Raw genomic sequence first — 23,834 nt, 5'->3', positions numbered from 1 at the left:
ACGAGCAACGCATGAACAACGTGGGGCTTGTGCTGCCTAGATCGCAAGATGCGATCTAGGCAGCATGTCGCTTACCTGATAGAAACCCTCGAGGTGAAGGGGTTGGCGATGCGCCGAGATTGGTTTGTTTTTGGGGTTGAACGTGAGTTGTTGTTTATTCCATAAACCCTAGGTACATATTTATAGTCCAGCGGACTTTCTAATGTGGGCGTGCACTAAACCGTGCACGAGATAAAATCTAACTTCTAAACCGATATACAATCTATTATATTAAGATACACGGGCTAACTAGCCCAAATTCTCCGTGCGAGGCCGCTTCATAGTTCTTCCATATGTAATCTCCCAAGCCCATCTTTGATCGCGGCCCACCTCCTGATTTAGCCAAAATCTGGTGATAACAGTACTTCAATACAATAATCTCATGAGCTGCCTTACATGATTGAGATTCATATGATGATGCTTGTAATCTAGATGTCATTATGCTAGTCAAGTGAGTTTTACTTATGTGATCTCCGGAGACTCCTTGTCCCACGTGTGTAAAGGTGACGAGTGTGTGCACCGTGTGGGTCTCTTAGGCTATATTTCACGTAATACTTACTCACTGTTATGAATGGCGTAGTGAAGTGCTTATTTATATCTCTTTATGATTGCAATGTGTTTTGTATCACAATTTATCTATGTGCTACTCTAGTGATGTTATTAAAGTAGTTTATTCCTCCCGCACGGTGTAATGGTGACGAGTGTGTGCATCCGTGTTAGTACTTGGCTTATGCTATGATCACGATCTCTTGTAGATTGTGGAGTTAATTATCATTATGATAGTATTGATGTGATCTATTCCTCCTACATAGCGTGAAGGTGACAGTGTGCATGCTGTGTTAGTACTTGGTTTAGTCGTGTTGATCTTTCTTGCACTCTAAGGTTATTTAAATATGAACATTTAATTGTGTAGCTTGTTAACTCCGGCATTGAGGGTTCGTGTAATCCTACGCAATGTGTTCATCATCCAACAAGAGAGTGTAGAGTATGCATTTATCTATTCTCGTTATGTGATCAATGTTGAGAGTGTCCACTAGTGAAAGTCTAATCCCTAGGCCTTGTTCCTAAATATCGCTATCGTCGCTTATTTACTTGTTTCTATCGCGTTACTACTCGCTGCGTTTAGTACTCGCTTGTTTATCGTCCCGGGCAAAGCACTTTTCCGGTGCCGTTACTACTACTTATTCATACCACCCGTATTTCACTATCTCTTCGCCGAACTAGTGCACCTATTAGGTGTGTTGGGGACACAAGAGACTTCTTGCTTTGTGGTTGCGGGGTTGCATGAGAGGGATATCTTTGACCTCTTCCTCCCTGAGTTCGATAAACCTTGGGTGATCCACTTAAGGGAAACTTGCTGCTGTTCTACAAACCTCTGCTCTTGGAGGCCCAACACTGTCTACAAGAATAGAAGCTCCCGTAGACATCAAGGAGTCCGACAGCCTCTGGATGCCGCGCGGGTCGCCCTTGAGGACGAGGACGAACTCGAACAGCACGTTCGGCTCCACGTCCATCTCCGATGATGAAGCCGACGGCGTGGGAGGCGACGGCGAGCGTTCAGCTCTGCCGCGACCACGACCACGACCACGACCACGAGGTCGGCCTCCGCCTCTATCAGACATAGCGTCGAGTCTTGTTGAGATGGTGGCGGCTAGGGTTTGGGAGAGAGGCGCTAGGGTTTGTGTGTGAGAGAGACGATGAGAGCAGGCCCTTTTATAGGCCGGAGGGAGGCGGAGGAGCGGTGGCGCTCATTAACGCCGGCACGCAGAGCTAGGCGCGACGGGACGCGTCGCTGCGGCTCTGCGGGAACTGCACCGTCGCTGCGGGAACTGCACCGTTGCTGCACGCCAATAACTTCCGTCGCGAGGTAGGCGACGGTTAGGTTAAAATTTATTGCGCCGCTGACGAGTTGGTCCCGCCACTCCCCGCCTTGCTTTTCGGTGTGTCCGGCGTCCCCGGTGCGTCCCCTGTGAGACGGGAACGGACTCGGGGCGCCGGACACTGTATCGGGGGCGCTTTGGGGATGCGGAGATGCTCGACTCCAAGCAAACGTCCGGTGCCGATTCGATCCGACGGCGGCTCACACTCCCCTGCTTCCTTTCCGTTCCCGCTGACCCTCCCCTCCCCTCCCCTGCACCAGTCTCGGCCACGCCCAAACCCTCGCCCAGTCGCCCTATGGCCGCCGCCGGCGTTGCCGGGGCCGGGGCCGCGGCCCCGCAGCCTCGCCAGTTCAAACTAGACCCCCAAAGCGAGCTCCGCGTGGAGGTGCTCCCCGACGCGCCCCTCCGCGTGCGCCTCGTCTCCGGCACGGCGGAGATCTTCGGGACCGAGCTTCCCCCCGAGGGCTGGGTCCCCGTCCCGCCCCGCTCCAAGATCGCTGTGAGTGCGCCCTCCCCCAGCCCCCACGATAACCCACCCTCCTACCTCATCTCTACTGCCGCCGCACAGTACTGACTCGCTATCTCTCTCCGTTTTATCCGACGAATTAGATTTTCACGTGGCACGGCGCGACGCTGGAGCTGGACGGGCTTTGCGAGAGCGAGTACACCTCCGACGAGGTCAGGCGGCGTTCCAATATCTCCCTCAGTCAAAAAAACACATTCGGTTTCCTTTCTTGTGGTGTGAATTCGAGGTTCTTGAATATGTTGTCGTGATGAGATTCTTGAACTTGAGTGTAGACGCCGATGGTGATTTATGTCAACACGCACGCCATTCTTGACGCGCGGAGGGGGGCAGCGAGGGCTGCCACCGCACAGGAGGGCGACTCGAAGGCCTCCCAGGTGACTGCTCTTGTTCCACCCTGTTTTGTTGTTTAAGCATATATAATTGCTGGATAGGTAAGGTAACAGTCCATAATAGAGGCAAAGTTTGGTTCTTTCTTGCTGCGGTGATTAAATCTACTCGCCCACCTGTTTATCTTCAAAAAGATTGCTGCGTCCGGTGGGTTTTTCATCTTAGAGATTGAGGAGGTGCTCATAAAGTTAGAAAATTTGTAAAAACATAGGTACTGATTGCGACATAATCATTACAGGCGAGTAGCCAGCAGCATGTTTTAACATGAATGTTGAAACCCAGGAAACAGTGTGAAAAAAAAGGCTGTGACCAATTGTTATCTTTGGACCGAATCAGTGAAATTTGCTACTCTTGGTTATTTTAGGGACCCCGAGTGATTGTTGTGGGGCCATCCGATTCTGGAAAAAGCACTCTGTGCAAGATGCTCCTTAGCTGGGCTGCCAAACAGGGATGGAAGCCTACGTATGTGGATTTAGATATCGGCCAGGGGTCCATAACCATACCTGGATGCATTTCTGCTACACCCATTGAGAAGCCTATAGATATAGTTGACGGGATTCCTTTGGAGATGCCCCTTGCATACTTCTATGGCCATCCAAATCCAAGGTAACTTGCTAGCTTGTCTTGGCGCTTCTTGTCACTGCTCTATTTATTAAGCCTCTTTTCTTTTCTGTTCGACTGTTTTGACGTCTCTGCATTGCTTTATGTTGCCAATAGTATAAATCCAGATGTTTATAAAGCTCTTATGAAAGAGCTAGCTCAAACATTGGAGACACAGTTTTCTGGGAATGCTGAATCTAGGGCAGCGGGTATGATTATTAACACTATGGGGTGGGTTGAAGGCCTTGGGTTTGAGGTAAATATTTTTTTCCAAACTGTAATATGCCATTTGGATTAAAACGTTGTGGCTAATATTATGTGCTAACATAAGATAATTCCATTTGTGCTGTGCAGCTAATTAATAGTGCAATTGAAACCTTCAAAGCTGATGTAGTGCTCGTATTGGGACAGGCAAGTGCTAGTATATTGTTATGCTCAGTTTCAATGTTACTAGTTTACTCTTTAGTCCTGTAGATAACTCAACGTTCATTCCACCATAGTCTTGTAGATAACTCAGCTTGATATTTTTTTAAGCTTGATAATAGTGTGTTAACTGCAATATGTTTAACTTGACTCTTGCTATCCGAGATTACTCTGCAATATTTTTAGGTTGATAATACTGTGCTAACTGCTGAATCTTTAGCTATTATAACATTGTCAGACCTAGCACTTTGTCATAGTTACTGTAATCCAGGCATTAACTCTATCCTTTTCACGAGGAGGGAGACCATGGTATAACATCCAACTAATGGTACTTTAGATGTAGCACCCTGTGTTTAAAACTATCATCAACATCAGTATATAGTACATACTTTATTCACGTATGAAGATTTTCTGCTGAGTTTATGAAATATTTAGTTGAAAAAAGGTAAATCTAGATTTAAAAAAGCCTCAACAGCCGATAAATAATGAAATCACCATTGCAATTCCTAATTCAGCCCGGAGAGGTTCTTGCTTGACAGCTTGTGTTTATACCAACTAACAGAGTTTGCATTATACAAAACCAAAGCCACATGGATGCAGAACTGCATATATCATTAAAATGAACCATTTATTAAGATTAACTTTTAATCTTATCCTATCATAGTAATGGTAATACAGATGTTAGGTCTGAAATGTGGAGTCGTTAGTTAACATGATACCAAATGGTCCTGAAGCTTAGAATGATCTGATTTGTCTGCTGCAGGAGAAACTCTGGAAGATGTTAAAAGATGCAGTAGGAAGTAAACCCAACATCAATGTTGTAAAACTTCATAAATCAGAGGGTGTTGTCCCAAGGAATTCAAAATATCGCCAAAAGGCCAGAAGCTCCCGTATCAAGGTAAATTGTTCGTTCTATTTGCGGCCCTTAGTGTCCCTGATTTTGTTGCTTAAAAAGAAATCTTAGTTGGCATTTTTGTCTTGATTTGCTAAAGCTGAATCCTAATTTCTTGGTTGCAGGAGTACTTTTATGGGATTGCAAATGATCTGGCACCACATTCAAATATAGTCAACTTCAGTGACGTTTCTGTTTACAGAATTGGTAGCGGGCATCAAGCTCCTCGGTCAGCATTACCAATCGGTGCAGAGCCTGTGACAGACCCGACTCGGCTTATTGCTGTCAATATCAGCACAGATATGGTCCATACAGTGCTTGCTGTTTCTTATGCGAAGGAACCAGATGAAATAATTTCGAGGTAATACCAACTGTCGTTACAAAGTGGCCCTAACTAGAAGTAGATCACAAAGGTCGAAAGACTGAACAATTGCTCATGTTACACGTTAAAATTGAACCATAAATCATTAAATCATACCCAGCTATAGAAATTGTTCATGTATTTATCTGGTGACTTGCTTCATTGTCATGCAAACTTTTCATCTCGTGGTAAATCAACAACTGCTATTGCTGTAGATCTGCGTAGTCATGCCTTGGCAAAACGTAGTACATAACAGCAGTGGCGGAGCCAGCCCGTACATGGAGCCTGGGCAGAGTAACAAAGGCAGCTAGCTGATGGGCATTTGCCCATGGTACTGCTAATAAATTTCTTTCATCTCTGTCATAGATTACACGAAGATTCCTGGGTAGAGTCCGGGTAGCTGCCCGGGGCCGCCAGGAGCTAGCTCCTCCACTGCATAGGCTATTGTTTAGAAGTTACTTTGCATAGTCATGTGTGTGTACTCACTGCCACAATTTAAAAAATTATTACAACATCCTTTCTGTAGTCTGTAATTCCTCTTTTTAGTAGAAGTGTATTTACATTTCTGGAGATACATTTGCTAGCAACCTAACACAAAATCATGTGCAGCAACGTTGCTGGGTTCATCCACGTCACTGATGTTGACATCCAAAGGTACATTAACACCATGAAATGACTCCCGGCTTCTGCTCCAGTTCCTTGCATTCTCCTGTGGGACTTAACACTCTGCATTTCAGGAAGAAGCTGACGTACATCGCACCTTGCCCTGGGGACCTGCCAAGCAGGCTGTTAATCGCGAGCTCCTTGACATGGTACGAGGCTTGATCTAATTGGAGGTCAAATAGTATTTAAGTTTGGGCAGTTAACTTGACAGCTGTAGATGCTGCTGGGCAGTTGACTAGCAGGCCGTTGTAACGCTCAAATGTATTCGAACTGCTAACTGGAACAGTAATGGCAAGCGGCTTCTTGATTTAACCTGAGTTTGTGGTTGACATGGTCACGCGGAATGTTCCTTATACCGTTGGGTATGATAGTTCGATCAACATGAGGCTGATGTGCTTTCTTTACACTCTGAAAAACTATGCTATATAAAGTCCATCTCAATAAAAAATGATTGCCCCTTCAAATTTGTCCGTCTCCAACTAAACAAACTATCATCTAAAAATAGCTCAACCCAATATGGCTATCATAAATATGCTGCAAGCCTGCAAAGATGCAAAACATAGCTTTTGCCGCTTGAAAGATTTCCCATCAATAGAGCATCAGAGCATCTCCAGTCGCGTCCCCCAAAGCGCGCCGGATCGAGCGTTTGGGGGACGTGTTTTGTTCGTGCCGCGTTTGGGGGACGTCGCTCCCCAGCCGCGTCCCCCAAACGCCGCCCCCAAATGAATATTTGTGCAGGAAAATAAAGGTTTTCATTCAATTTCGATTATATATTACAAAGTTTGAATGAAAACGGCTAGATTTCATCTAAACCTAGGCTATCGACCGCCCGGCGGCGCGTTCGACGGCCCCGCCCCGTCGTCGCTCTCCCCTACGCCGCAGCTCCTCCTGCGCGCGCCTCCTCTCCTTGCGTTCGGCGGTGGCCGGACGGTGCCGCTCCCGCCGATAGTCCTCCTCCGCCCTCTCCCGCCGGGCCGGCAGGAGGGAGAGCTCGACGGCGCGACGAATCCGCGCCTCTCGCGGGCACGGGCGTCGTCCCGGAGCTTCTTCTCCGACTCGAAGGACTCGACGAGGGCGCGTTGCCGATCGGCCGTCTCGTCCGGGTGCGGGGCGTCGTCGTCGGACCAGTCCGAACTCGTCGTCGTCGTCCTCCACCTCGGTCTCCTCCGCCTCGGCCTCCTCCTCCATTGGCGCCTCCTCCTCCACATCTCGTTGGCGCCTCCATCATCGCCGCCGCAAACGCGTCGGCCGCCGCTAACCGCTCCGCCCGCCTCCCCATAGCGCCGTAAGCGCCGACTCCCGCCGTCGACGCTCCTCCGCCGTCGCCGCTCGCTGGAGCTCGATCGACTCACGCCGCCGGCGCTCGATCGAGTCACGCCGTTCACGGAACGGCGCCGCCGCTCATCGCGCGCGGCGCCGGCGCTCGTCGGCCCATCGCTGCTCCATCTCCTCCCGGCACCGGCGCCGCCGCGCCTCTTGTCCCGTCGAGGCGTCGAACGCCGCAACGGTGTCGCACCGCCGCTCCCGCCACGCTGCCGCCGCCGCGGCCTCCTCGGCCGCGGAGGCGAGGGCGGAGAACGCCGCTAGATCCGCCGCCTCGCCGCGTCTCACGCCGGCCGGCGGGCCTCCTCCTCGAGTGCCTCCTCGAGTGCCGCACGCCGCTGCCGGCTCGTCAATGGAGGAGACGGCGGTGGAGGGAAGTGGCCATCGCCGGGGCGGTTCGCCATTGCCACTGGTGACGGAGGAGACGGCTGTGGAGTGACGAGGGCTGTGTTTGATGCCGGCGGGGTGTGGTGGCTACCATTGATGAGCCGGGAGACCTTTTATAGACGCCGGCGTCGGGAAAAAGCGCGGGAACGGACGAGAAGAGGCGGGAAGATCGCGCGGGAACGGGCGGTGGCGTGCGAACGCCGGCGACGCGTGGAGGCTGCGCAGCACCGACGAGACGTCTCGCCCGCCCTCCGTCGCCATTAAGGCAAAGATGCCGCCGCGCGCGAATAACTTCCGTCACGAGGTAGGCGACGGTTAGGTTAAAATTAACCGTGCCGCCGACGCGTCGGCCCCGCGCCTCCTCGCCTCGCTGTTGTGTCCGGCGTGCCCGGTGCGTCCCCTGTGGGACGGGGACGGGCTCGGGGCGCCGGACACCGTATAGGGGCGCGCCGGACAAAAAAGGGCTTTGAGGGACGCGGCTGGAACGATTTTTTTGTCCGGCGCGCCCCAAATCCCTTTGGGGGACGCGACTGGAGATGCTCTCAAACGCACAAGATCGCAACTATTTCATCAATAAATCGTGGCTTCTTGATTTAACCTGAGTTTGTGGTTGACATGGTCACATGGAATGTTCTTTATACCGTTGGGTATGATAGTTCAATCAACAGGAGGCTGATGTGCTTTCTTTACACTCTGTAAAACTAAGATATATAAAGTCCATCTCAATAAAAATGATTGTCCCTTCAATTTTTTCTCTCCAACTAAACAAACTATCATCTAAAAATAGCTCAATCCAATATGGCTATCATAAATATGCTGCCAAGAAGCAAAACATAGCTTTTGCCGCTTGAAAGATTTCCCATCAATAGAGCATCAGACACACGAGATCACAACTATTTCATTAACACAAACAAATGCTGAGAGGACACAGGTATGCATCCTATTTAGACTGGAATAAAAACAACAGAGGCTATCATAAATCCTAATTCAGCTTCCCGTCAAATTTGCATCAACAACACAAAAGGGGAGCACATTGGGAAAAAGAACTCAGGGCATGCAACTTTCAACATCATGTGAAGATCGAGGAGCAGCAAACAAAATCTCCATACAAAAGAATTAATTGACATACAACCCGGGCTCACAGAACCCGTATCTAAGGACAGAAAATCTACAACCCCCAACGCTATGGAGAGGAGGCACCAAGACCAGTAAGTTAAACTGTCAACACCACATTTACAAAAAGTAGTCGGGGGTCTTGCGTGTGGTGTCGGGCTCGATTTGCCGAGGCGCGGGATCAAACTGGAGGAAGTTATGATCCATGTTTTCACCGATCTCGAGAATTGCAGCCATGTTACCACATCGGTAACAGTAGTTTGGTGCGCTGAAGACTGTCACGACATTCTTATCCTGCATGAGGAAACCACAAGACAGTAAGTACGTTGTATACAAAAGCAAGCAGACGATTATAAACCGCATAATGCAGGAATGTATGAAAATACAATCATGGCCATCACTTTAATAACGACAATGGCTCTTAGGGCCATGCGTACAACAAAGCAAGCAAGCTAACCAATGCTCTTTGAAGGCTTTCTTCTACTTCCGAGCCGAAAGAAAAATGAATCAAATTTTCCATGACACTTCTTTGCCCATGAAGACAAAGTTTCAGTTATTCCTCGTTATGTTCCCTAATATCTTTCTGGTCATATGTTCAAAACGGGATGCAGGATTGAAGACAAAATATTTTACCGGAAACCATTGGAGCAAAACCTGCCATGTGACCCTGTTGGATGCAGGATTGGGCTTATATGTTCCCACTACTGTACACCTGTCTATGTTTCCTTACATACGCGATATGGATCTCAGTTATCTACACAGGTTGGCTGTGATCTGCAGTGAATCCACTGCCACACACCACTCGGAATATCGCAGACAATGGTAAGTAGATATGGTTCCGTCAGAAACTTAGACAAAGTTCTTCTATCTATTTTTCTTTTGCGAGAGGCTTTCGGTTTGTTGAGGAAAATGTAAATGCCTCACGCATCAGTTTACAATTTAACACAATCAACGAGTGAACTGGTATGCGTTACTAATTAACTCCTAGTCTTCTATAAGACTAACCAAAGAGCTGTACAATCTCAGAGTCCATGCTCCCTAAGAGCGCAGTTATTAGTAGCTGTGCTTTGGTTTGTTGATATGCAAACAGCTTTGTTACAACTACTATGTTCAGATCTTTCAGAAGGTATTTTAGCCAGTGACTAGGACTGGTCAAATTAATCACAATGGATATTGCTTTTGGCAATATTGTGTTCAGAAAACCAACCTGACACCAATTGAATCCTTCCATTACAAGTTGATGGGCCCTTGATATGAGAGAGAGGCCATTCGTATGGTTGAACTGCTGAGCAATATCTTGCCCAAATGTATAACCTGCTCCTCTTGGTGAAATCCCCCACCCACATCTGTCGTCTGGATCAGACCACAGCAGATCACACATAGGGCCTTCATGAGGAACCTGCAAGTATAATGAGAAATATGTTATATTAGGCCGAGAACGAACATTGCGCAGTGTAGTTCAGTTTTGTTCCACACAAGCGGGGAGCTTGAGGACCCACTAGATGCTAGCTAAGAGGCGACAGCGACGAGGCTGACATGTTGGGAGGGAGAGCAGATAACAGGAGACACTACTTCGACACAAACTCTTTATACAGATAAACTCTTTCCTAACAAAAACTAGCTAATATAATACAAACTGGGCATATACTAATCTAAGAAATCCAGCAGATATTTTCAGGCTTTATCCCAACTAAAAGGGCATTGGTTGTTGTTAGGCTGTTACCATGATGTGGTCTAATCTGCTACTGTTTGGGCATGATAGGGAATTCCCCACATAACAGTACCATAGGTTAGACCCAACAGATATCATCGACATCCTTTATAAGCACAACAATTTTGATAACCATCAAGCTGTGAACAACAGGTGTGTGTTACCATTATACACAGCTATACGCATCATGGTCAATAACTCAGCATTAAAAATGGTAGAGCTCTAAATCCTCGAAAGAGAAATCTCCGTTCAACTTGATCAAAGTCTTGCTGAATTCATACAAAAGTTTTTCCATTCACATCTATACTATGCAAAACACGCATCAATCGATGCAGAGGCTGGGGCTTTTGCTCCATTTCGAAAACAAAAATACTATGCTTATTGCCACCTTGTTCAAATAGATCAAAGTCTTGCTGAATTCTTACCTAAGTTCTTTCGAAATTCACATCTATATGATTCAAAACAAATTACAAGTAAATTAATATACCAGAGAACAACTTTCTTTGCATATACCTTCCTAGGTAATATAATTGGCAAAGATCACAGGTAAACACTGGTGCATGGCATGCCTCTTGACTGAAAAACAAGAAAAGAAGACTACTTCATAACAAATTTGTTGCTTACCTCCTGTATGCGATCAAGAGCACGAATGTTATCTAATGTATCCAATGATGGAGAGAGACCGCCATGCAGGCAGAATACCTACGATATGAGTGTTTCCCATATGTCAAGGCACATATAAAATAAACATGTATTGGTCATAATCAAAAATACTTGAATAACGAACCTGGTTTTCTATAAGAGCCGTGAGAGGCAAATAATCAAACAAGTCTGTAAAGTGTTTCCATACATTTGCATTTCCATATTTTCTTAAGCACTCATCATAGAAGCCATATCTGCAACAAAATAGTTAATGTCAAGAGCTATGTTGTAGAGAATATGATGATGAATAGCTTGTCAAAGCCACACTGTGCACAAGAAAGGTGCAGTCAAACCTTCCTAACTTTGACAACGAATAAAAAATTGATTCGTAAGGCAGAAGTGGTATTAACATAGTTTTCACAAAATTTCCACAAACTTCTACTAGCATATCTATATAAAAAAGTAGCAATCAAACAGCATAAAGGTGGATATTGTGGCCATTGAGGTTCTGGCTGGAAGTTTTGCTGTCACCAACCACATAAGTATGCCTAGACAATATGTAGACCATAGCTATGTCTTACCAACAATAAGACCAAACATGTTTACTACTTTAGTTCAGCATGTACAGCTAACTTTACGAGCAAGCTCTTGCCCACATAATTCACCAACACATTTTGTTGGGTTGAACTACTTTTTAGTGTTCTACAATAGTAACTGGAATTCCGCTATCGCTCGATAGTCGTTACTTTGTATAAGAAAGTACTCTATCATGGGCTGAAGCGGCAATTAATATCGAACATCTAGAAGGGCAATAGACTCACACTTGGGTGATTTGTCTGCTCTCATGATTTCCTCTCAATATTGTAATTCTGTCTCTGTAGCGAACTTTCAAAGCCACTAACAGTGAAACAGTCTCCACCGAGTAGTAGCCACGATCTGCAGTAAGAGCAACACGACAAAATTATCCACATTAGTGTTAGGGAAGGCGACACAATAGGGTGCGTCTAAAGCTATAGATAGAAAGAAGAAGAAAAGGCGTCTCGCGGGCTACACAGATCATTAGATTTCCCTTTTGTCAACAAATGCGTTGTCTGCTATCAGCACATATAAATTGCCAAGAAAATCGTGCGTCTTTATGCCCTGTGCTAATAAAGGTCAGCACATAAAGAACAGACCAACACATCCAATAGACTGTGCTGGACTTGTTTTCTTGCATCTCTCATGTATACTACCTGGTATCATTTAATGAGAATTCTTATCGTCTTGTTATCTACAAGCCTATCACGGTTAGGTACGTATATCTATAAAAAAAACTACTAGAAAAACCCTTAATATAAGCTTGGTCCAAAAAGACACGCCACGGGAGCCTACATACATAACCAGCAGAAACCCGGTTGCAACGAATTATCCGGACAAGAATCACCAGTTCCGTCGCAGGATCTAAAAGGAGCATTAGATTTCCCTTTTATGAACAAAATGCACTGTCTGCTATCAGTACATACAAATTGCCAAGAAAAAAAGGTCAGCACATAAAGAACAGACCAACACATCCAATAGACTGTGCTGGACTTCTTTTCTTGCATCTCTCATGTACCTGGGGTAATCTTTAATGAGAATTCTTACCTTGTTATCTACAAGCCTATCACGGTTAGGTACGTATCTAAAAAAAACTCTTACAAAACCCTTAAAAAAAGCTTGGTCCAAAAAGACACGCCACGGGGAAGCTACATACATAACCAGCAGAAACCCGGTTGCAACGAATTATCCGGACAAGAATCAGCAGTTCCGTCGCAGGATCTAAAAGGAGCCCTCTTTTGTTTAGTCCCTACAGACAGATCGAAGAAATCGACAAGCCTCGGGTAGAGTTCCGCACCTACGTAGTCGCCCATGAAGAGGTAGTTGGTGTCTGGCGACTCGCCGCCGATGCGGAAGAGCTCGATGAGGTCGTAGAACTGGCCGTGGATGTCGCCGCAGACGGTGACGGGGCACCTGACGGGCTGCACGTTCCACTCCTCCATGAGGATGGCCTTGGCCTGCTCGCAGAGCCCCTTGACCTCCGCCTCCGGCAGGTGCTTGCACTCGCGCAGCTGCGCGATCTGCCGGTCCAGATCCCCGTGCGGCGGCATCTCGCCCGCCGGGAGCCGGGGGCGGGCTCTGTCCCTTGCTCCGGCGCGCGCGCGCTCGCCGGCGAGGGGGTGAGCGGCGAGGCCGAGGCCGAGGCTAGGGTTTGCGTGGGGATCGGCGGGGGAGGAGGGTGTGGAGCAGCTCAGGCCTCCATTTTTTGTGCTTTGTTTTATACGGAGGAAGAAAGAGATTTTTTCTTCGCCCTCCGACGCTCGCAAGCGCGGTACAGTAGAGGACGACCAGGTTGTGCTGGCTTGCTTGTGATGATGTCTTTGCGAATTCATGGTTTTGGGGTGGTCAGAATGTAATTGGGTCGGCAAAGATGAGCTGGTAAAAAATGACCGATGCTGACAACCAAAACTACTTAGAGGTCGTTTGGTATCCATCATTTAGGCAGAAATCGTGGAATTTATTTTGAAATTCCATAGGTGAGCTATTTGGTTGCACAGAATTGGACCGTCATTTCATTTAGAAAATCCAGCAAAATGAATCCATGGGTAAACACAATTCCAAGCTGAGATCTGTCATTTGCGTTTCTCTATGGAAGCCATCTACAAATTCAATATTGAATTCTGCTGTCATTTGCAATTCTTGTGGCAACCAAACAACTGTCCATTTATGAAATTACAATGTAAATAAAATGAATACATGTATTCATTTCAAAATGCTACACATGAAATGAAAGTCTGGCTTCCAAACGACAAGTCCTTTGGTATCTATCATTTGGGTCTGGAATTCTGGAATTCATTTTGGAATTACACAGGTGGGTGATGACCCACAAGTATAGGGGATCGCAACAGTCTTCGAGGGAAGTAAAACTCAATTTATTGATTCGACACAAGGGGAGCCAAAGAATATTTGTAAGCCTTAACAGCGGAGTTGTCAATTCAACTGCACACTGAAACGGACTTGCTCGCAATAGTTTATCGAGTAACGAGTTTTATAGCGATAGCGAGTAGTGAAATAGAAGCGACGGTGTAATAAGGACAGCGAGTAGTGATTATAGTAAACGAGCAGGATTAAAATATTGTAGGCATAGGGATGGATGAACGAGGCGCTGCATGGATAAGATAACTCATGTAATAATCAAGACAAGGCATTTGCGAGATAATAATAAAACGGTATCCAAGTACTAAACAACCATAGGCATGTGTTCAGTATATAGTCGTACGTGCTCGCAATGAGAAACTTGCACAACATCGTTTGTCCTACCAGTCGGTGGCAGCAGGGCCTCTAGGGAAACTATCGGTAATTAAGGTACTCCTTTTAATAGAGTACGGAGCAAAGCATTAACACTCCAGTGAACACATATGATCCTCATATCACAACCTTCCCCTCCGGTTGTCCCAATTTCGTCACTTTGGGGCCTCGGGTTCGGACTGACAATATATGTATACAACTTGGAGGTAAGATCATAAACCAATGAATATCATCATGAATCAATAACATGTTCAGATCTGAAATCATGGCACTCGGGCCCTAGTGACAAGCATTAAGCATAACAAGTTGCAACAATATCATAAAAGTACCAACAACGGATACTAGGCACTATGCCCTAACAATCTTATGGCTATTACATGAACAATCTCATCCAATCCCTACCATCCCCTTCAGCCTACAGCGAGGATTTACTCACACATGGATGGGGGAAACATGGATGGTCGATGGAGAGGCGTCGGTGGTGATGATGGCGATGATCTCCTCCAATTCCCCATCCCGGCAGGGTGCCAGAACGGAGTTTCTGATCCCGAAATTGGGTTTCGCGATGGCGGCGGAGTTCTGGATGTCTTCTATCAAATTGGTCGAAACCTGTAATATTCCAGGTATTGGGGTTACAAAAATAGAGGAAACAGATGTGTGCATTGCATTCATGCATAGAAAATCTGGGGAATTTTCGCGCTTTAAAGTAAAACGAGTCACGATGAATCGAAGTTTCACTTGACTTTGGTGGAATTGAAGTAGCTCATCAAGTCAAGCGCTATAAACCTCAATGTGACTTTGTTAAAACCTTGTTTTGGGTAGAGATGAATTGATCTACTGGGTTAGATCAAATGGAACTAATAATCAACACAACAACACTTTACTCAATGATCAACTACTTGATCTTATTAAAGATCACAACATGATACTCCTTGCCATAACATATGAACATCCATTTATTTGGGAATCGAGTAACAATAATTGGAGAAACTATTCTTGACTTATCTTTTCCATGTATTAAACTAATCCTTGATCCTACCATGAACCTCATGGTATTCATTCTATTTCAATCTTGGAAACATGACATGGAGATCAACTCTAGAAATATATATTCTTCTCTATTCCATATAATTAATACACACCAAACCTAGAGAGGTGAGAGTTCTATTATAATTATTAGAGAAGCAATAACAAACCTTGAGTTAAACCTTGGATATACATCCAAGTATTCAAATTATCATCTTCAAGAGGAACCCTAGAGTATTATGCAAGTCCTTCCCAAATGAGAGAGAGACCAATCATACTAATCCTAGCTTTACCTATTTAAGAATCAATGTTAAACTTTGAACTAAAATATTAGGTAAACCATTTCACCTTGAAGTGGTGAGATCACCAAATACCAAGTGGAATAAGACTATATCCATGACTTAGTGAAATAAGGAGTGGAATAAACCAACTAAGATAGACAATTGAATCTTTGGCTCAGTAACCTAAATAAATATTAGGAGTACACCATAAACCCTAGAATAACTATTCTTAAATGAGAAAGCTCAAACCATGGTGCTATACTCAAGATAATTGAGACAACCATAACCATGTCCACCCAAGAAACTATAAGGGAGATATTATGTTTAGTTAATCTAGACAATGCTTGATCATGGAAGTGAGAACCCCCTTTAATGAGAGATCCTTAGGAAGCCAAACCTTGATCATTATTAATTAAGTGATGATCATAAACCCTAAGAACTTGAGGTATGGAGAATAAACCCTAACAGAATAAGTAGATCTCATTCACCACATGAAAACATAGGGAGGTAACTAGTAGGCAACCCTGGGCTTATATTCCAACCTTAACTTATGATTCAATTGGTGATCATAAGTAGAATTCTACCATATCTACATTCCACATATTCTTCATTTAAGAAACATAAGAAAACCTTAGAGTAAAACTCTATACTTTATATGGTGAGAAACCATATATCCATATGACCAAAGTTAACTATAAAAAGAACTATAACCAATGTAGTTACTTAAATGATAAATTGAGATTAACAATAGAAGTCAATTGGTAGAAGATAAAACTTATTCTCGAGTCCTTAGTAACTAAAGGAGAACAGAAACAATTAAGCAAGTAACCATCTTACCTTGGTTAGGAGAGATTAAAACCTAGCAGATGCAATATGATGCCATCTCACTTCTACAAACTAGAATTTAATCCCAACCCTAGTTTGAGTATCACTTGGGTGATCACAACTAAACCCTAAACTACAATTAAGTTCCAATCCATGTATCATTAGATAAATAGCAATATAATCCTACAAGTGCACTCTAATTAAATCTTGTATTTAATTATGGAACATAAGATGAACCTAGTGTTAAGTCTTATAATTGAAACTAAATGGGTAGCTAACAACCACTTATTTCCATATATATAAAAACCAAACCATGATGAGAGTAGTACCTACTCTAAATATTTTAAGGTGTTACTAAGCTACCATATAAAGACTACACTTGGAAGTAATTCAAGTAGAATTTCCAAATTCATGATAACCTAGTTATGCCCATAAAATAATAGACAAGTAATAGCATTCTCAAATAATAGATAAAGCCCTTAGAGATATTTTGGTGCATGAAATCATATGCACATGACTAAATTCTCAAATAAGAATCAAGTCATAATAATAACCTATAAATCACTTGGTGTAAAAATTATCAACTCCAATCATTCAGAAGGGAGTTGTGTTCCAAATATAGAAGAAATGGGAAATTAAAATAAATACCTAAAATATTACCTAATTTAAACATTGTCATAAGGCTCACATATTGAATGTGATTCATAAAATAATGCGAGTAATGCATGTATCCTTTTCTTAATCCTAAAGAACTTCAAATTATAAACTACCTGCCTGGTATAAAATTATTTAAGTTTAAATTAAAAACAGAATGTAAAATAGAAAAGGAAAACAGAAAATAAAACAGAAAAGAAATAAGAAAAGAAAGAAAAGCTTACCTGGACTCACCTGGCCGCAGCCCAACATAGCCCATGATACCCCTTCGTTAAAAAAAAACCGTGGAGTGGCGTCGTCCTCATCTCTTCTGGCGCATGGAGGCCACCTCGACGTCGTGGCCGGCTTCTCCTCGCGCTGGCGCCCTCTCCTTCACCGGCTGTGTGACGAGGCATGCTCCCAAGCTCCGTATAAGTACCGCGACGAACCCTAGCCGCTCGATTTCTTCCTCTCGCTCCGTTTTCTTCCCCAAACCGAAACCCTAACACAACCGGCCACCATTACCGCCGTCGATGTGGACCTCCCCGAGTCTCGGCGTGGTCACCATCGTCATCGCCACCCTCGACATGCCCACCGTACAAGGGGAATCGAGCCGGAACCTCTCAGAGCATCCTCACCAAGCTCGTTCTCCCGACGGCCGGAGCCATTAATTCCGGTGACCTGGACCTCTATCGACCTCGTCGTCGCGTACATCGCAACCAGGGTGAGTCACTGACGCTCAAGCACCTCCTCCCCCTCTCGATTGCTCGCTGTATCACCGCCGCGTCGTACGCCCGTCAGTACTGCCGCCGCCTCTCGCCGCCGAGCACGCTCCGGTGACCAAACCGGAGCGGCGCCGCCACCATATGGTCCGTCTCACTTTCCTGATTCCGTCGAGCACGCGCACGCCTTCGCAGGACCACGGGAACGCCGGCGCCGTCCATCACTGGTCGCCGGCCAAGAGCTCCCTGGCCACGCCAGCAATTTTGACCCAGTCCACGCTGATGTGGCGTCTGACGTGGACCTTGGCCCACTCGTCAGTGTCCCTGAGGGTAGCCAACCCGGGTAGATTTAGCAGTTTCTTTTGTTTTAATTCAAACTCAATAATATCTGAAACTTCAAATGAATTTGTAAAATTCATAATAACTAAGAAAAATGAAAATAAGATATCAAAATTCTTAGAAAAGAAAGATCTATCCAATAAAAATATAATATGAAATTTTTATTCTCAATAAAAATTTAATTATTTAATACTTGTTAATTAAGTCCTTTCCTTTAATTTTAAATACAATTAAAATTCAGAAATTAAGAAAACATTTATAAAATAAATAAAACCAGTAAGCAAATAAAGAAAACATGAAAACTAATTTTCTTAATTTTTTATCCTATTCAATTTTTATTAGTGGAAGATTTAAACCCTAATTAATAATTACCTAATTATTAATTAATTAAAAATAATAAAATACCAAATTGAATATTATTTTTTAAGTTACTAATAACTTCAACTTTAGAATGAAGTTATTAATCTTAGAACTATATGGTAAATAGTAAACCCTAGTTCTATATGGGAGAAAACTAGAAACCTATCATTTCATGAGAAACCCTAAAACCTTAACTCCATTAGGAACCCTAGTTCCATTATTACATGTGAACCCTAAATTGTTTCTAACCTAAAACCTTAGGTAAGAACAAGTGATCATGATACTTTCTTCCAAATCATAGCACCATAGTAGCAACTAAATACTTGACTTGGACACATAAAATGTAGAAGACCTATCACTAATATATGAGTATGACATGTGTTCATCCTCATCAGACCTAACTAATCAAGTAGGGTCAACCAAGTATAAAACCCTAGATCCTATTACCAAAACCATCATCCTTATTTATCCCTATTCAGCATCACACCATTGTGATGAACCATAATAGAAACCATGCCCATTAATTGTCCATCACACACTATAACCACTAAAACCTACTAGTGTTAAATAATTAACAAACATCCTATTTAGGAACCAACCAATCTTTACTTAGGAAATTCAATAGCAAACCTAAACAACCTCAACCTAATTATTATTCTTCTTATTATTTAAGAAGTATGTTCTTCAAAAGTTATTCTTTTGAAGAGAACAGAAAGTAACCTCAACCCTAATTGATATACTTCTTATTACTTAAAAAGTATGTTCTTCAAAAAGTTATTCTTTTGAAGAAAATAAGGAATTCTCATCAACCCTGCTTATAAGGACCTATAAACCCTAGCTAGCAATCACCAGCAAGATGAATCAACCGTGATAGCAACCATGGATAATTAATTGCTTAAGTTGCTCATGCTTAAGTAAAACCAATCAAGTCTAGTTGCTGATGAATCCAACTATGTTGTGATCCATCTTATACTTACCCAGAAACTACCTGGAACCAGAATAAATTATAGCAGACCCCAAACCCAATTGTCATACTTGTTCTTTATTAAAGAACATGTTCTTCAAAAGTTATTCTTTTGAAGAATATAACAAGTAATCATTAACCATGCCATATAGTATTAAAACTGACAATCTGCTCTTTACTTACTATACTACTACTAATCTTTGGTGTGTATAGTTGTTACTTTACATTATACCACTTGCTTATGATTCTAAAGCAACACAAACCTGAATAAGAACCTTGTTTGTGAATCACTCTAAAAGTGCAACACACCCTGAACTAATCATTACCACTCACTAATCCTAAATCATCGGGGTTAGGTCACGCTTAGAACGATTGCATCTCATACTTATGCATTATTGCATCCTTGCCAATCTTTTAAACATCGTCCTTAACGGACGATGATGCTATTTCGAGAATTTGGAGTTATTGCGTATCGAAGACCTTGATCGCATAATCTTGCGGTCAAGAAAGGCAAGTTCATCGCTTGCTCATGTCATTTGAGTATCTTTATCAAATTACTTGCAAAGTACTATAATTATCATTATTGCATAAAAACCAAAACCACTACTTTCATAACTATGAATATGACTATGTGGTGGGCAATGGAACCATGGATTGTGTTGATATGGTGGAGGTTCCATTGCACGGGTTTATATCCATCTAGGATTAAACAACAAATGTCGCCGATGATTCTTGTGCCGTAATACCCGTGTTAACCATAAGATCCGGAGTGGGACGGAGTAGTCAAAAGTGTTTCCACCTCTCGTTCATCAACGGATGCGCTTTACAGTAGACACTTGTATCTGTCAGGGCAAGCGGTTGGCTGGGGAAGCCTTAAGTCCCCACGGCATAGTCCGTAGACACTTGTCGCTCGAAGTGCAAGCGGTTGGCTGGGGAGGCCTTAAGTCCCCACGGTATTGCGGTCTATGATGGGTTGCGACCACCGGCGTAGGAGTGTATGGTAGAGCCCAAGCATCGTTGTCGTGGTCGGGGTCCACCTTGAAATCTACAGGAATAATGGGACCGACGTGGACCCAGGGTCGGCGCATGCAACAAAGGGTGGGTGTTCGAGGTAGCGGAGGAACATGATTGGCTAGACCTTATACCGGGCCTCACACCAAAGGAAGTGTGGACGAGAACTAGACTCGGTTGGCACCAAGGTTAAGATCTCTTATGGGTAAAGCAACACACCTCTGCAGAGTGTAAAGAACCGTGACCTGTCACTCCCTGTTCCGGGATATGGAACTGCGAACGCTGCCGGAAAGGAACTCCATGAAGTTCTAGTAAACCGGTGAAGGCTGACGGACATAGTTCTTCTGAATAAAAGCAACCCTTTGAAGAAATGATTATGAAAATCTGCATTGGTATTAGACTTTCTGGTCTAATGCCGTAGCTAGTGCATTAAACACCTCTTTCCTATAATGAACTTTTTGAGTACGCTCGTACTCATCCCACTCTTAAATCCCCTGCTTAGATATGGAGGCATCGAAGGAGGATCTACAGTGCAACTCGAAGGCCGAGGAGTCAACAACTACTTCAAGAGACAGAACCCTGTCAGCGGAGTCAGATACCACATCCAACAAGGAGAAACCTAGTTTAGCCATAGAAGGGAACTAGCTTCCTAAACCTAGCTCCTATTTAGCTAGAGTCTATTCTTAGCCTCTGTAGTTAGTGAAATACTCTACAAATAGAGTTCGTGATAAGACTAGTCTACGAGTCGTTCTTCTGGAGTTATTTGCAGTTTTACCTCATTGTAAAGTAGGAGGCTATGATGATCTTATGTAACAGAGTCAATGTTGTAATTCTATAGACATGCCTTGGACCCGCATATGTTTCTGTTGTACCACTACGAGCGATATAATACTAGTGGAATGGTGTTTCATTGGTGTTATATCGGACTTGCATACTACACCATGCGGTGGTATGCCGGGTCACCACGGTTGGTATCGAGCAAATGCTTTGACCTTAGGATTAAAACCCTTTAAAGGAGACCTATAGGATTGGTAGTGTCAATAGGAAGTCATCTTAGTTAAACCAAATACTTCTTATGACTTGAGATGGATATTCACTTGAGAATAATCCTGACACACTTGAGTCAACATTTCTTACCTATATTTCCTAAGTAATGTTAGCTAGCTAATCTCAAATTATGTAGGATACTCTTAAGAACCTAAAATAATTATGAGTAGACCACAGTTGGTATACAATACATGGTAGTCCAAAGAGAGGATACAACCATAAGGAAGATATCCTAGTGGAAGATGTGTACCAACATATGTTATGATTAAGTAAGAGTTATCCAGACTGGTAATAGGAGTTATATCAATTAATGAAGATAATTAAGATATCCTAATAGAAGATGTAGACCAAGTTGAGTAATGAGTAAGTAAAACTATCTAGACTCGTGAAACAACTGATAGTAAGTGATACAAACAAGTGAAATGAGTAGTATAGACCATGATGAGTCAATCATGGGAAATAAGGAAGAGAGATAGGAATAAAATATGCTTACTTACATGGTAGAGGCAAAAATTATATATGATTCACCTGAGAATCATTATGTGATGGACTAGAACCTCATAATTAATTAAGAGGAGTACAATAAGAAGCCTAGTGCAAAACAATAGTGTAATAATTGTATTCCAAAAATATGGGAAGTGTGCCAAGCACATCACGACCACATGTTTATGGTAGAAACACTTGGAAGTATAGGAGCTATAACCTAATAGTTAGGTATTCAGAGTAGACATGGTAGAACTAATTATATCTTAGGAAGTAGTCCTCAATAGCACGAATATATGGTATACTATTTGTCGGTACTTCCAAAGAAAACTAGATTAATTTCAACTATTCCAGGCCACTTTGTTTCAAGTTTATCTCGTTGCAAATGTGCAATTAAGATAAATGTTGATACAAATAATAGAAATCCACCTAATTGTGCTAAGTATCACGATATAAACCTACCTTATGTGGTGTTATATACTACACATCAGAGCCTGATGTTTAGAGATGTCTTACTCAACTAGTATAATCAGGCTTACGATGATGTGTATTATAAGCACAAAGCTGAATCTTCTTGGATTTCATTGGATTTTCATTGTTTGACTAGATCTATACATGAAGTTTGACTTTGATATGCCAATGCATGTTGCTATATCAAGTTTCTACTTGATGTTAAAGATCTAGAGGGTAATGGTATTCGTGTGAGGAAGTGACGAATTCGGAATATTCTGAAGACAAGATGAAGGTCCATTAAATAAAGGAAACAAAGTTGTGGGAAGTAACCACAATATTCAGAAGGAAGTACCAATCAAAACTCATGCTTTACCTCCACAGAGGAGTACTTTAGTACATAAGAAGCATGAAGATGAGAAATCTGGTGATTATGGTGAAGCAGAAGTAGAACCATAGTCATCATGGAAGAGGGCATGCATGGGAGATCACTTCGGATACTATATTCATAGTGTCAGTTAGTGGTTTTCTTGCAAAATAAACCCTGAATGAAGGAAGATGATATATGAACCCATAGAAGATATAAGAAGACCATAGTTGATATCAGAAGATCACAATTGGTATAGGATCAATATTGCGAGATAAAATAGAAGATGTCTCGACCAGTTTATAAGAACCTATAATAGAATCCATTTTTAGATATCAAATAGCCACAGTTGGTATAATAACCACAGCTGGTATCAGTTGGTAATACAAATAGTCCACGATTTAATTATTTGTAACAAAAGTTTGTGAACAAATAAAAATCTTGTCAGCCAAATAGCTAGATCTATAAACATTTAGTCGAAGGATTCACATTGGATGTCCACAATTGAGTGGATACACCACAAACATTCTTCGCGAGACATTAGAAGAAGTAAAACCCATAAGTTAGAACCAGACCAATATTCCAACCATAAGTCCAATAGTTGGAAGAAAAGGAGTTGAAGACTATAAGAAAACTCTAAGGGGTAGAGTAAAGACTGAGTTGGATGTACACTAACTCAATATTTTGAGCATGATAGATGAAGAAGGTCTGAACTGAGAGGAGGTTTGATCTTATTTTCATAAGATTATCGAATGCTACTTTCAGAAGGATGTCAGACCAGAAGCCGAGGTTTATACCTCGAGGACGTAAGAAGTGGATTATAACTTGATCAAGTAAGTAATATCTACTCAGAAGTACTTAAGCTCAAGTAAGTCGAAGATGAAGAAGTTGGACGAAGGAAATATTAGAGATCAAATATAGCTCAAGGAGGTCAAAGACTGAAGGGATTTGACCATACCAGAATCAGAGACTACATGAAAGATTCCTTTCATGGAACCTAAATGAATCAAAACAGTTATAGGTATCAACTATAAACCATGATTGGATGGACTAAA

General features: G+C 43.1%; 2 protein-coding genes across 2 annotated transcripts; one reads left to right on the top strand and one right to left on the bottom strand.

The window, feature by feature from the left end:
• Positions 1 to 2,214: 2,214 nt before the first annotated feature.
• LOC124686843 (protein CLP1 homolog) lies at positions 2,215 to 6,108 on the top strand. The gene is made up of 10 exons (XM_047220733.1): positions 2,215 to 2,418; positions 2,529 to 2,597; positions 2,718 to 2,819; positions 3,197 to 3,438; positions 3,550 to 3,688; positions 3,787 to 3,843; positions 4,619 to 4,753; positions 4,873 to 5,108; positions 5,718 to 5,762; positions 5,846 to 6,108. Exons 1-10 carry the CDS (start codon positions 2,215 to 2,217, stop codon positions 5,931 to 5,933), a joined length of 1,317 nt encoding a protein of 438 aa, XP_047076689.1. The 3' UTR covers positions 5,934 to 6,108.
• Positions 6,109 to 8,514: 2,406 nt separating this feature from the next.
• Positions 8,515 to 13,088, bottom strand: LOC124692035 (serine/threonine-protein phosphatase PP2A-3 catalytic subunit). The gene is made up of 6 exons (XM_047225334.1): positions 12,821 to 13,088; positions 11,769 to 11,883; positions 11,093 to 11,201; positions 10,930 to 11,007; positions 9,802 to 9,993; positions 8,515 to 8,888 (listed from the first exon to the last, which is right to left on the bottom strand). The coding sequence occupies exons 1-6, from the start codon at positions 13,071 to 13,073 to the stop codon at positions 8,715 to 8,717; spliced, it is 921 nt and encodes a 306-aa protein (XP_047081290.1). The 5' UTR covers positions 13,074 to 13,088; the 3' UTR covers positions 8,515 to 8,714.
• Positions 13,089 to 23,834: the final 10,746 nt, after the last annotated feature.

The sequence above is a fragment of the Lolium rigidum genome, chromosome 2, assembly GCF_022539505.1.
Source record: "Lolium rigidum isolate FL_2022 chromosome 2, APGP_CSIRO_Lrig_0.1, whole genome shotgun sequence".
Classification (NCBI taxonomy): domain Eukaryota; kingdom Viridiplantae; phylum Streptophyta; class Magnoliopsida; order Poales; family Poaceae; genus Lolium; species Lolium rigidum.
The sequence above is the reverse complement of the archived record's forward strand: the minus strand, read 5'-3'. Positions and strand labels throughout refer to the sequence as shown.